The 12,991-nt window shown below is 40.2% G+C and overlaps 1 protein-coding gene across 7 annotated transcripts in view; it reads left to right on the plus strand.

Moving 5' to 3' along the window:
• Window positions 1-12,991, plus strand: part of GRIA4 (glutamate ionotropic receptor AMPA type subunit 4) — an 829,275-nt gene that overhangs the window by 596,755 nt on the left and 219,529 nt on the right. For all 7 annotated transcript variants that reach the window (XR_014967667.1, XR_014967668.1, XM_085621467.1 and 4 more), the window contains exon 5: window positions 10,465-10,518. Coding sequence is in view for 5 of the 7 variants with exons in the window: in XM_085621467.1 (XP_085477593.1) it covers window positions 10,465-10,518 (54 nt within the window). In the remaining 2 variants the exon portion in view is untranslated. The remainder of the gene's footprint in view (window positions 1-10,464; window positions 10,519-12,991) is intronic.

Consider the following 12,991-nt stretch of genomic DNA (forward strand, 5'->3'; position numbering starts at 1 on the left):
CCTATATTTTGTTGCAGATGGGGTCATGTTGCTCGGGGTGAAGATGCTTTTGTGTAGGGGGACCTAGAGAAAGGGATGCGTGTCAAAATCTTATTATACTGGCTGCTGAGTGTGCCGTCTCATTCGCACATGCAGCTTTTAATAATTTTATTGCAATAAGGAGTTGTATGTCCCTTGCATGGCATATCAGGAATGAGTCTCATTCTCAAACCTGGGCATACAGACATTATGTCCCACTTCACTTGTCCATCAAACTGATGGAGTAGGCCAGCGATAGCTTCTTATTTGGGCTTTTGCAGTATTTTGGCCTTACGATTATTAGCGTGTCCCCATTACCTTCTAAATATTATTTTTATACAGTCCCATTACCCACAAGTCACTTTAAAAAATATTTTTACTCAAGATGATGATTGTGGAGGACTGAGGGAGCACTCACCGGAGCCAGGGGACACATGGGGTGAGTCTCAGTGATCTTCAACGTGAATGTAGGCAGCTGTCGTGGTGCACGCAGACCAGACTTTATGCACCACCCATTTGAAAAAGTGCATACATTTTTGAAGCACTCAATTTATCACAAAAGTACATTTGCTTGTGTGCACATACATATTTTTACTTGTTCTTTTATCGCTTATACGGTCCACATCCAGAAAGAGGGGCTAAAAATGCAGTCACCCTCAGCCATTGGTTGTTATAAGTGTCATTCATATGTTGATGAGCCCACTAGTAGAAATTTGTTTATTGTAACAGTTGTTAATAATGTATAGAGTTTTGCATGTTCTGATGAGTCCACCTAAGAAATGCTACCAGTGCAATGCATGCACAGTGGCACATACATTTGATGTAGCAGATGGCACATTGGTTCATTGATACTCTTATGTGTAGCAATTGCCCAGGGTAGTTGCCGCAGCTGTCAGAGCCGGTCTACCTAAAGTTGAGTGTCTTGTAGCAACATCTATGGAGAAGGGACAATGTTCGTATCTAAGCAGCCACAGTGATCAAGCAGTGACAGAGGCTGACTGGCATAAGCTCCTTACTGGCCAACCATTATGCTTCTGGGAACACCCTGCCCCAGCCAATACATGTTTTCTGTGGCAGAAAAGTGGGAATATACTCCTGGCTTCCTTTAGCAGCACAAGTCCCACCCATCACGAAAGTGAAGGTGTGAGGCAATGAAAATAAGGAGCATAGCCATCTCCTCCATGATCACCATTCAGGATTAGTTGGCACCAGAGAAGATTTCCCCCATGCAGTGGATTAAGGCAAATATTCAGCCTTAATACTCCCTGGCCTCTGTCACCTAGCATAAGGTATGACATGGATTCCTTGTGGAAAAGCTGGCAAACTGGGTATGTGTGCCTGGAATTGCCTTGGCTTTAATCCAGTCTTCTCAACCATACCAAATATTATGAATTTGTTGGTGAAATCATCCTTACGATCAGTGTTGTGGCATACCACAAAGATCAAATTTCCATTGCCTCGTCTTTAACATGTATGCACACCATCTCACATAGTCCATCAAGCAATACCAGGGACATTTCCAAATACTCACTGATGATACCCAAATCCACCTCTGATTGAAAAACATTGCAGCACATGTCCTGTTGAACGAATTAGAGCTTCTGTTTGCATGAATGCAGCTAAAGCTGAAACACTGGTGATGAGAGGAATAGAACCAAACTTATTTCCATCCATCTGGCACACAGATGCGGAAACCGGCCCTATGTGTTCACCAACAATAAGTCAGTAAAGTGGTTCTCTTGTTCACATCTTAAGTCAACACATTAGTTAAAGGAGTCACCATGAAACTCCCATTCCACTAAACGAGCATCCTTTTCTCATTGTCAGGCTATACATATTACCAAAACGAGCGGCCGGAGTGTGCTGAATCTTTGCAAAGCCAACACATCAAATTAATCTGTGCTGGAGATGCTAGGATCAAACTCATGGTCCTCTGCAATGTCCACAAAGCCTCCTGCAGACAGGCCCTAAATACTTACTTTCGCTAGCCATGCACTATAAACACCAATCGCTCAATGTCTCCACACCCACTCACCAGATAAACCTTAAGACAGCTGGATTTTGTATGTGGATCCTAGGGAGTCTAAGGCCGGACGGTGTGGAAGGCCCAGGATTCAACCTAAATGCTGAATAGACATGAGTGCTATCCATAAAGCAGTTTAAAACTGAACTTTAAAAACCAGAGGACGACTAGACTTCACAAAAACTCCCAAATAAATAAATAAATAGAACCACAAGGAAACTTGGTTCTCAACATAGAGAACCATTTATCATTTTGAAGATTTAGTAAAAAGACATTTTGCTACAAACTGATAAAATGGCGATTACTTAGCTTAGGAAGATTAAACCACAGTACTACTCCCAACATCATAGAAGGATCAGTTCCCAAAGTTTACCAAACCATCCAAAAAACAAAGATTTTCGTTTGAGTCTCATGGGTGTCTGTGCTATTCCAGATTTCTGGTTAAGTGCATGAAACCTAAGGTGTTTCTTGACTGCAAAGAGACTGCCCAAAAGCCCATCCCTCACCTGAAACACGCTGCATCCTTAGACTTCCCAAATTAGCTACTAGGCAGATTAGAAACTCAGAGAGGTGAAAGATTGGTTTACTTTTTCAAGTTTTCTCAACAATACATTAGATTAGTCTAGGCATGCGGGCACATATCCTAAAGAAAAGTGAAGATAATCTCACTCTATAGGAAAGACAACACTTATATGCAGTGTTGTGCAGCAAGTATCTTAAGTGATTAATATAAGTGATTTGCAGATTGCATAGATATTGCACACAGATCTTTTGAATGAGAGCCTCAATCCAGAATGTATATTTAGCCTACAGACTGTGTAAAACAAGCAATGATAAAGCCAATAGATCTGTTTCTTTTATGTAAGTGAAAGTGCTTCATCACTGATTGAGGAATTTGTGTGTGGTGATGTAGATGAGTAGAGTGGACGAATCAAATGGGTGCATCAATGTATGAATGAGTGTGCGAGCACACGGATGAATGGGTGAGTCCATTGATCGAACGATGAATTAATGGTTGAGTAAGTGCGTGGATGGATGCTGGATGAATAGGGGATTGACAGGACGCTTCAACGAGCTATCCATCCACCCTTCATAAATATTAATTCTCCTGATTTCTCCTTGAATTTAACCACGCAGATATACTTATCCCTCCTCCAGTTCTCACTCTCATTATCCTTACGTCTATCCGTGTATACCACCACAACATCCATCCAAGCATTTATTTAGCCACCCACTAGCACACAATCATTTACTCATCCTTGTTGCCTCTCAGTCATGTATCCATACATCAAACACAGTCATGCGTTACCAATTCACTAGTGAATGCATGCCTGCCTTTATGCATTTAGGCTGTGCTTGTATGTGTGCCTGCTTGTGTGATGACTGCTTCTGTTTTTGTCCTTCTGTCTTTTTTCTTGCATATAAATGGGTATCTGTTTATAAACCTTAGCTTTGTGTGCCGGAGTTCTTTAAGTTGTGTTTTGTGTGTTCATTAGTGCCAGCGTATATGTCAGTGCTTGAATGTCTGTTGGCCCTTTTGCATTGTTCACTTTGTTAATGTTGGTCTGCATGTGCGTTGATGTATTTAGGCGAATTGTTCTGCCACTGTACATGAACATGGAGATATGGTGTGTGTAATTGTATGTTTGTTCATTGGTATGTGTGCAAACGAGTGCTTGAAAATGTGTTGTGGTGTGTGGATGAGTGCTGCCTGAGTGTTCATGGGCTCATGTATGTCTGTTAATCTGTGTGCATTTGTGGCTCAAAGGACCTGCTTTCGAGTTGACTGGAAGGATAGGTGGTATTTAAAGTACCTGAAGAATTTGACCCCCAGGGCTTGGAATTTATCAGGGGCAAAAAATAGCTATTCAGTTGATTGTATGATTAGTGGGGAATTCCATGCAGATTTTGGGGCTTAAAGCTCCAACATGTGCATATCTTGGTAAATACTGGACCCTCTTCCCATATTGAATTGCAGCGGGTTTGACCTGCAGAATTTTAAGAGACTGTGCAAATTATATCACATCTGGTAATTAGCGGGTGCAATAAACATTGTCTTTTCAATTAGTCTTCTTGCAGGATCATCGAGACTGCCTGTAATCAGGCTCAACATCTCCACATGCCTACTCCCACCTACTCAGGCCAGGATACCCTCACAGGTGATAAGTACCGCTCTACAAGTCCATCTTACATTACACCACTTATATTTGCAATGCCTGCAAAGACATCTAATTGCACAGGGATCACAATTTGCAATGGCACTTGTATTCGGCCCCTAAGCAAGTTGATCTGTGTGGGTTGCCTGGATGCCTTCAGTGATCACACCACAGCTGATTATCTCCTCGTTCCCTTGGACTGACCAGCTCTGTGAAGAGTAAAGAGGAGAGAGGCCTACAGTGCCTATCCTGGTCTTGCATCTGAAGTAAACGTTCAGTGTTATTCCATATCTGTTGCGCTGTCAGGCAACAGAAAAGAATTACGTTTCTATGGAGATGACGATAATGAAAGCTCTGGATGGTAAAATGCATTGAAAAGTGGTTCATAATTGGTCATGGATGACTTCTGTGCTGAGACAATCATGTGAGATGTGCTCATAACAAGTCAAGAAATGGCCATGGCCAGACTGGCAACCAGAAGCAGTCTTTCCAAAACTGTCCAAACCAGCCCCCTTCACTTCCCCATTCTCTTTCCATCCATTTCCTCTCTCTCTCTCTCTTTTTGATTTTTTAAAATATATTTTATACCTTAGTCTGCCCCTGCTGCAATAAAGTGACAGAAGTGCCACCAACAGCCCTGTGGAAGTTTACGATTGTTTGTTATTCACAAAGGGATTTAGGAGTAGTATCTTTACGAGTGCAGATTCTCCCTACATAAACAGATACATCTTTTTATGTGTAGAGACTCCGCACTCCTACAGATGCTACTGGTAAACCCCTTTGTGAATATCAAACAATCGCAAACTTACATGAATGTGTAAGTTTACCTTTGTGAATCAAGCCCTTAGTGTGGAGTGGGTAACTGGCTAACTAATCCCTGTCCAATCCCAAAGTTTGAAACTTTTAGATCTAGAGAAGGGACATCCCCTCGTGGGCGTGGGGGACAGCAGTGTCGTAGAAACTGAAACAGGCGAGTGTGATAATTCCGGGAAGGACTCACACGTCATCTTCAAGCTCTTTCTTCATGGACTACATCTATGTGAGAGGGAGTGTGACTCACTCCAAAATGGTTGAACAATTTCATAGTGATCATGTTGCTTGGTCTACTAAAATAATGCATTTTGGTACTAGAAATTTCCTAAATAGGAGCACCTATTTTAACAGTAAAAGTCAACGTGTCTGAATCGATTGGGCATTTGTATAAGCTACGTATATTGCATACGAAGCCATGAACTACTAGCATGTGATAACAGACAAAACATCTAATTTAAGGACAGAATTAGAAATTCACCTGAATAATTATACATTGTTCATTGAGTGGCTGTAACAATAGCAGTTATTCACACTATTTCCTACGTTGATTATAACAATAGTAGTTCTGTTTATGAGAATAACAAAGAGTGGTTTGATCACATGATACTTGGCCATGGTGCCACACATAGTCAGATCGCTGTACTTTCACCTGAAAGTGTGTTTTTTGAGAGTTGTATTAAAAAACACTGAACATGGAGCGTCTGATTATTTGGCCCAAAAGGGAAGTTAACTTGAAAATAGTTTAAAAATCAAACTTGAAAAGATTGTAGTGTAGAGTGTATGATGTTATGGGTATGGTAGGCCCTAATATTGAAGACAGTAGAGCTTGTATCTCTCAAGATTAATGAAAATCATATCTCCCTATATTATGCTGTCAAGACTTGATTGGTCATGTCTGTCATCCATTAGGTATTGAAGGTGGTGCCTTTTAGTATTTGTGCCCATAAATACACAATAAATTGCCTCTTATACCACCACTGAGTTTTGTAAGGCACCTATTGTGGTCCTTGTATTTGAAAAAAGAGACTAAGTTGATTCGTTATATTATTGAATGTTGTCTATTCTCAGCTCACAGAGGAAAGCTTTAGGAAAAGCTCTGCACATTCAACTTTTGTTTTGGTTTAAAGAGCAGAGCCTACCACCAACGACCCAAACAGGGTTTACAGCTACCACTACACGTAATCACATACTTTTGGTTTGCGAAGTTAAGGAATCAGTGAGTAAACGTTTGCCTCTACTATACTGTAGTTTTGTGGACTCTAAATCCTCATTTGATTTGACAGATAGGCAGTTATTATGGAGTCAGTCACCTCTCCTGAAAATTGAGACTACTTTGCTGAAGGTATCCTGCCGATAAATTCTAAACCTTGGGTTGAAGAGTGGCTACCTGATAGCAAGAGATTTCTATGTACACAACCCTTAAATCAGGGAGTAGCATAAGGATGTGTCTTATATTTACTCATCAGATCTCATTATTCTATGTTATGTTATATTATGTTATGTTAGGTAGGATGCACTGTCACCTGACAGGGTATCCTGGTGCTAAGGAGGTGCGAGAATAGGCCCATCTAGGGCCTAGTGGGTGACTCGAAAATCCAGTGCTTCAGCTTCTTTCAGAATTCAAGAAGTGAGGAGGAGGCTCTTATTTGCATCAGTACGTCATTCCATGCTTTAAGATTGATGAAGGAGAAGGCTCGAATGCCAGATCTGTTTTTCTGTATGCGTGGGATTTGTCCAAGTGTGAGTCCAGATGAGTGGAGGTGTGGTTTGTGAAAGCAGATGCAATTGTAGAGGTATCCTGGGCCAGTGTTCTGTAGTGCCTTGAATGTGTGGTTGAGGAGTTTGAATTGTGCTTGCCTGTAAATGGGAAGCCAGTGCCTTCGGGTGTTGTGTGAGGTATATCATTTTATAGGGATTCTGGCCACCAAGTTCAGAATTGTCTGCGGCCTTCTTGTGAGTTTTTTGTTGATCCTGACATAGAGGGTGTTCCTATAATACTTGTGACCAGGGCATGTGTGACGGTTTAGATGTCATAACAACAATTGGTATGCATACGTGTAAACATCAGCGTGTTGTAAGTTTTGAATTAGAATAACATTAAAATTCAATAACGAAATATTTATAAAAAAAGACACAATGTGATAAACTCTGATTGCCCTAGTACAACAGGAAAAACATCGGGTGACACTCCATGTTCAGAGTTGCAGTCAACTAATTGCTGATGAATGTAACCTAGCTGTATGCCAGTGACACTGTCGGAAATTATTATTTTTTCTGTGTTTTGCCTCAATCTTATGATTTAAGGGCTTTGGATAACTGGGCCCGTATTATAGACAGATCCATTAAATAGGTGCACTGGATACAAACAGGAATATTGCACTCTATTGCAAATAATGCCTAGCCTCAGTGCTGCTGTGAACTCGAACTACCCTGGGACAGCAGCCATTCAGTAAAATACAGAGTGGCTGACTACAGCAGCCACTCTGTCTTTCTCTGTGCTGGCAGCACCCAACAGCACTTTAAAGAAGGGACAGAATGCCCCACAGGTGGGTGCAATGATGGGCTGCACCCTGCCTGCAGAGGGATATGTGGGGGTGTCCATGGCACCCCACTTTCACACCTCAAGAGGGCTGACCTCAGGGGGCACACTGATAGTGCAGTGTTCCTAAAGGTCTATTTACCTCTGCAGTCGTGTGCGGAATGATTTGCGGGCGCAGAGGCAAAGCGATTCCTTCATTTGCATGGGATGATTCCGTCATGCAAATGAGGGAACGTCCTCTCAACTTAGTTCTCCAGCTCTATCCGTACTACAGAAGAGGCTGCATTAACATTTGTGGCCCCTTCTGTAATACTATGGTGCCCCAGGGCACATGGGCTCAAGCAAAGCCATTTAATGACACACACTAGGTCCCTTTTGAAAAATATAAGTAAAGCCATTTTTGCATTTAAAATGGCAGAATTACTACTCTGTAGCTCAGCCTAGAGGTGCATTTAAAAATGAACCTGTCTTTGGTGGGTGTTGGGGAAGAAAGGGAGAAAACTAAACAAGGTTTATAGCAGCTATTGCGTAAAACTATTGTACAAACAAGGGAACCTAAGTGTACATAGGGACCATGGCTACATGCTATTTTAAAGGAACAACTGTCCCTACAAAAAGCATAGTCAATCTAAGCATATGTAATCAAAAAATAGTGGGATTTTTTTTCTCAATTTTATACTCAGGAAATGACTTTAATACGTAATATTCTATATATGTCTCATTACACAAAATCACAAACCAGCTTTACCTCATTACATATGCAGTACAGGGTCGATGTGTGCAGTCAACAATGTTTCTATCCTCTTACAATACAAGGAATCATCATTAGGACATTACAATTAAAATACTTGGGACACAACTCCTTGTAAACTAATATGTGGTAGCCTTAACAAAATGATTATGTAAGGGGTCTTGCATTTGCAATTATCTTTATGCCACAAATACCTGTAGAATAATGTCAAATATATATAGCAGGGCGTGGGGAGCTGTTGCACCTGTACACCATCAGTTAAGGGAAGACGCGTTTATTTGAGGACACGTCAATAACCAGCAAGATCAGCCGGGTGTACTTGTATCTCGGTAAGGAAACAATTTCCAATTCCTGTAACCAGAATTGTAGCAGGGTCTGGGGAGTCGGCGCATCTATGAAGAAACAGTCGCAGAGTGAGATGTGTCTACTCCAAGCCGCAGCAATAGATGGCACAGTCAAATGGATGCACAGAGTTGCACGTCTAACAAGGAGCACTTCCTGGGGAAGCAGTGGGCGAGCGGAAAACTATAGCACCAAGCTTGTGGCCATTTATTTTTACAGTAAAGCAGAAACTCAGTCGCAGTACAAGGTAAAGACTGTGTGCCAACATTAGCATGATTAGATGAGGTATATTTCCAATCGCAGCTGAGCTTACCTGTTACAAACTACTGAATACTACTTTAAAGGAATACGTTGATGAAGACAACTGGTTGCTTGCTGGAAGGATTCCCTTGTTCGTGAATGGTCTGCAGAGGGGAGTCTTTAGGTTTACCATGAGTTTCCAACCCTAAAGGCTACTCAAGGAAATAAGGAAACTAGCCTCTTGCTGGCGCTCAAGGAGCCCATGTCCTGATTCTGGTACCTGTCTACTTTTTGGAAGTTATGTTCTAAGTTCAGAGAGGTTGGAAGAGCATGAAGGCAGAGGGTATTACATAAGCCTTGAATAAACCAGCAAGCCAGCGGTAGCTAGACAGCGGCTGTAGACTTGAATGGGAGTGTTAGAAAGGCATTTCCCATTTATAACCAAGACCACCTGTCTATAAACACCTCCCTGAATGTTTCAGGACTTTGGAAGCGCCAGAGAAGAAGTTACAGTACTTTGCTTGGACTTGTCTAATGAGTCCATTCAACTAGAAGCAAGCAGGCAACTCTTACTGCTTAATAGTACTCCCAAAGATTAAATAATTGATCTAATAAACTCTCCATTCATTTATTTTGACAGTCTGTGGCTCCTAAATCAGTTTTATTTCATTTTTTGAATTTTGATTATTAAACTTTGCAGTTTTAACTAAATTGTCTGGAAATTATTTAACTATCATTTGTTTGTGTCAATGAGTAAGCCATTGTTCTTTCTGCCTAACTACCAAAGGTTAGCATGGGACTCAGTGTAGAAACGTCCTAATAATGAGGAACTAGATTATTTTTCACTTTGTGGGAGCTGATTTCTTACAAACATGTTACAAATGGGGGCTGATTTTCTGATTCACTTACCTTTTTAAAAGTACACGCTGTTCTGATATAGTCAAAGTTGTGTTTAGCAAATCCTAGAAAGAGCATGTTTCAGACAACCCAGTTGGAAGATTGCATACATACTTCAACTGTATATACTCTTACTCACGATTTCAGAGGTTAAAGGGTAATATATTTTGTGTTTTTTATTTGTATGTGCAGATGTATATCTGTAGTTAAACGTTAATACAGAATTATAAAGTGCTACATTTCCAAGTTTGCAGGCTTTGGAATATTTTTCATTAACCATCAATGTATTGTGACAATTTTGTAAGAAAAGGAAATTGCAGTGTATTGTAACATTTTCTACTCCTACATAGTTAAGAGGATGTATGAATGTAACCAGTGATGTAAAGCAAAATACCATGCAAAGCTCCCTGCAAAATTATGCAGTGACTCTTAAGTCTAGTCACCTTACACAAAGGCCGTGGGCCTAATGTGTGGTGGATGGAGAAGCAGTGGCATCCATGTTCACACCTGCAAAATTATAATATGCTGTACACTGTATTTGCAAAAGTAACCAATAAACAGTTTATTACAGATAATATGAATGCTGCAGTAAAATTGACAGACACTATAATACCACAGACTACTAGGATTTAAAATATGTGATATTATTTCTAAAATTGTAATACCTATGTTTCTTCTTACACAGATTGTAAGTGTTGGGAAGCATGTAAAAGGATATCATTATATTATTGCAAACTTGGTAGGTATTGTTTATTTCATTACTTGATTGCAAAACTGGTTAACAAAGCAATGTATTTTTATCTGTAAGCTTGATGGCCACATTTAAAATGAATATGTGATTTCCAGCTGAAGATTTATAAGAAATACATTTATTCTGTGTTGCCCCTTTCTGGTATTGCTCTGTCATTGTATCGTTCAACAACATGTCAATCTCAAAAATGTTGTCTTGAAGAGCTTTCTGAAGTAGAGTTGGTTAGTACTGCTATCAGCTATGGGCTTTCCACATAGTGGGGCCCTGGACATCCAAGGATGTAATTCAATTTTCCTATTATTTGATGATCCGTTGTTGTATAATCAGTGGGTTGATTAAATAAAGTTCCTTACTGGCATACATTTTATGATTTGACATCCTATCATGCACAGTGATGCCATCAATTATGTAATTAATGATGTCATCAGTGATGTTATCAATAACTTGCGCCCTTGCCATGACCTCACATATTATATCCCACATCATATGTTCTATGGCATTAGTGATGCTATCAGTGATGTCATAGAACATATCATATGTGATGTAATATGTGAGGTCATAGCAAGGGTGCAAGTTATAGTTACTGCAGTGAACTAGAAAAGGTGAATTTCAGTATTTTTGTATTGTAAGTGTTACGTTTAAACTGAAATTCTCACCTAACTATAATGTCACTTTATTCATTTATAAGACGTTTTTTCAAAGTAAAGTAAGAAATTGTTGCAATACCTAACTATAATGTCATGTTTGATATTTCAATGAATTTCAAAGTTTTTTTAAAACGTAAAGTAAGCTTTTATTATCATACATACTTATACCAAACTCCGTTGCTCATGGCCTTTGGCGGCCATGCCGTCCACCCATCTCCGACAGACAGCCAACCACCTGCCGTGCATGTCCTTCCACAATGTCCGGCGTGGAGTTGGAGCAGGGCACAAACTGTCCCAAGTGACACCCCCTCCTCTTAAACTCACGGGAGTTGGGGTATCACGGCAATTCTCCCCTCATTTTGGTTTTTCATTTTGCTTGGGGGGGTTGGGAAGGCCCATAGGGGTCCAGGTACTCTCATTGTGCCTCATTATACCATATGTCTTTCCTTTTCAGGACACGAGGGCCTTGTCCTTTAATGACAGCCACAATATTTGTCTTTATGTTGTGGTCAACTTTAATACCTCAAAACCTCCGCAACAGATTTACACCAAAACACAAAAGCACACTTTTTAGGTAAAGATCTAGCTTTCTTCCACATTTGGTGTAATTCCTTTCAGTCTTGCTCACTGCTGCTCAAAAATTCCCAACCAAATTGCATGTGGAAATTGCATTTTGGGACCCTTCCTTTTTCTTGACCCCTGCTTGATGGATCACCCCAAAACTTTCCAGGAAGAAGCTGAGGTGGCTGAACTTTTTTTGGGAAAGTTTCGTGAAGATTCATCAAAACTTTACCAAAGTTATTAGCCAACCAAAAAATCAATTCCTCATGGTAACTAGGTCCTAACTTTAACTACACAGTGGTGACTGGCAACTGGTGATATATGCATAATTCATTGTTTGATTCTGCATGTCTCTCCTTATTTCGGTCCATCACTGTCTTTCCTTATACATGGGTGGTTGCCATTTTAAAGGGAACTTTCAGTTAGCAATGCAGAGTGGCAAGCAATTTCTGGATATTTTCTGGGATCCAACTAATTTTGTATTATTCTGATGTGAAATTATTTAGTTAAGATCTTCATAATTTTGTAGTAATTTAATAAGATGAGGCCTGATGTATATATAGTATCTGGCTCTGATAATTTTAGCAAAGTGTGAACACATTCTTTCAAACATCTGAAGGTATTTGACTTTTGATTCCCCTAAACAATATGTTTGCTTTCTTGTAGTAATGCCTGGAATTTTTAGACTTAGCTGAATCATCCCATTTTAAGTCACTGAGTTTTGGGAATGGGTTACAATGTGGAAGTCGCAAGTTCTGTGGCATTTTTTGGTTATGTTCAAAAGTAAGCCATATTATACATTGCTCACAGAATTAACAGTGACTGGCACTCCCTGAAGAGGGTATTGACAACTGTTAATTGTTAACCACCTATAATCTGAGGCATCCTATTCCTAACCAAGGTGCATTTTGAGAGGATGGAGAATGCTATTGCATTTGACTCTTCAATAGCAGCTTTTTGTCCCTGCATAAGGGGCTCTGTTCTTCATTTATTGACTGTTTGACAGCTGTGCGCTGCATTTTTAGGTTATTGTGGTGATCTCTTTTATATTGCACTCTTCTGCTGACAGTGGTGCTTAATCGATATTATTGTAACTGTACGGTACTCCACAGACCTTAACACACAATCAGCATTGAATACTGGTGCTTTCAAAAATGGCATTTTCTAACTTCTGCTGCGATTTCACACATTGAAATGTACTTGAGTTTGAACGACATCTGTTTCATTCCTAGTAGGATTTGTCAAGCAGAGCT

Source organism: Triturus cristatus, chromosome 8 (genome assembly GCF_964204655.1).
Source record: "Triturus cristatus chromosome 8, aTriCri1.1, whole genome shotgun sequence".
Taxonomy (NCBI): Eukaryota; Metazoa; Chordata; class Amphibia; order Caudata; family Salamandridae; genus Triturus; species Triturus cristatus.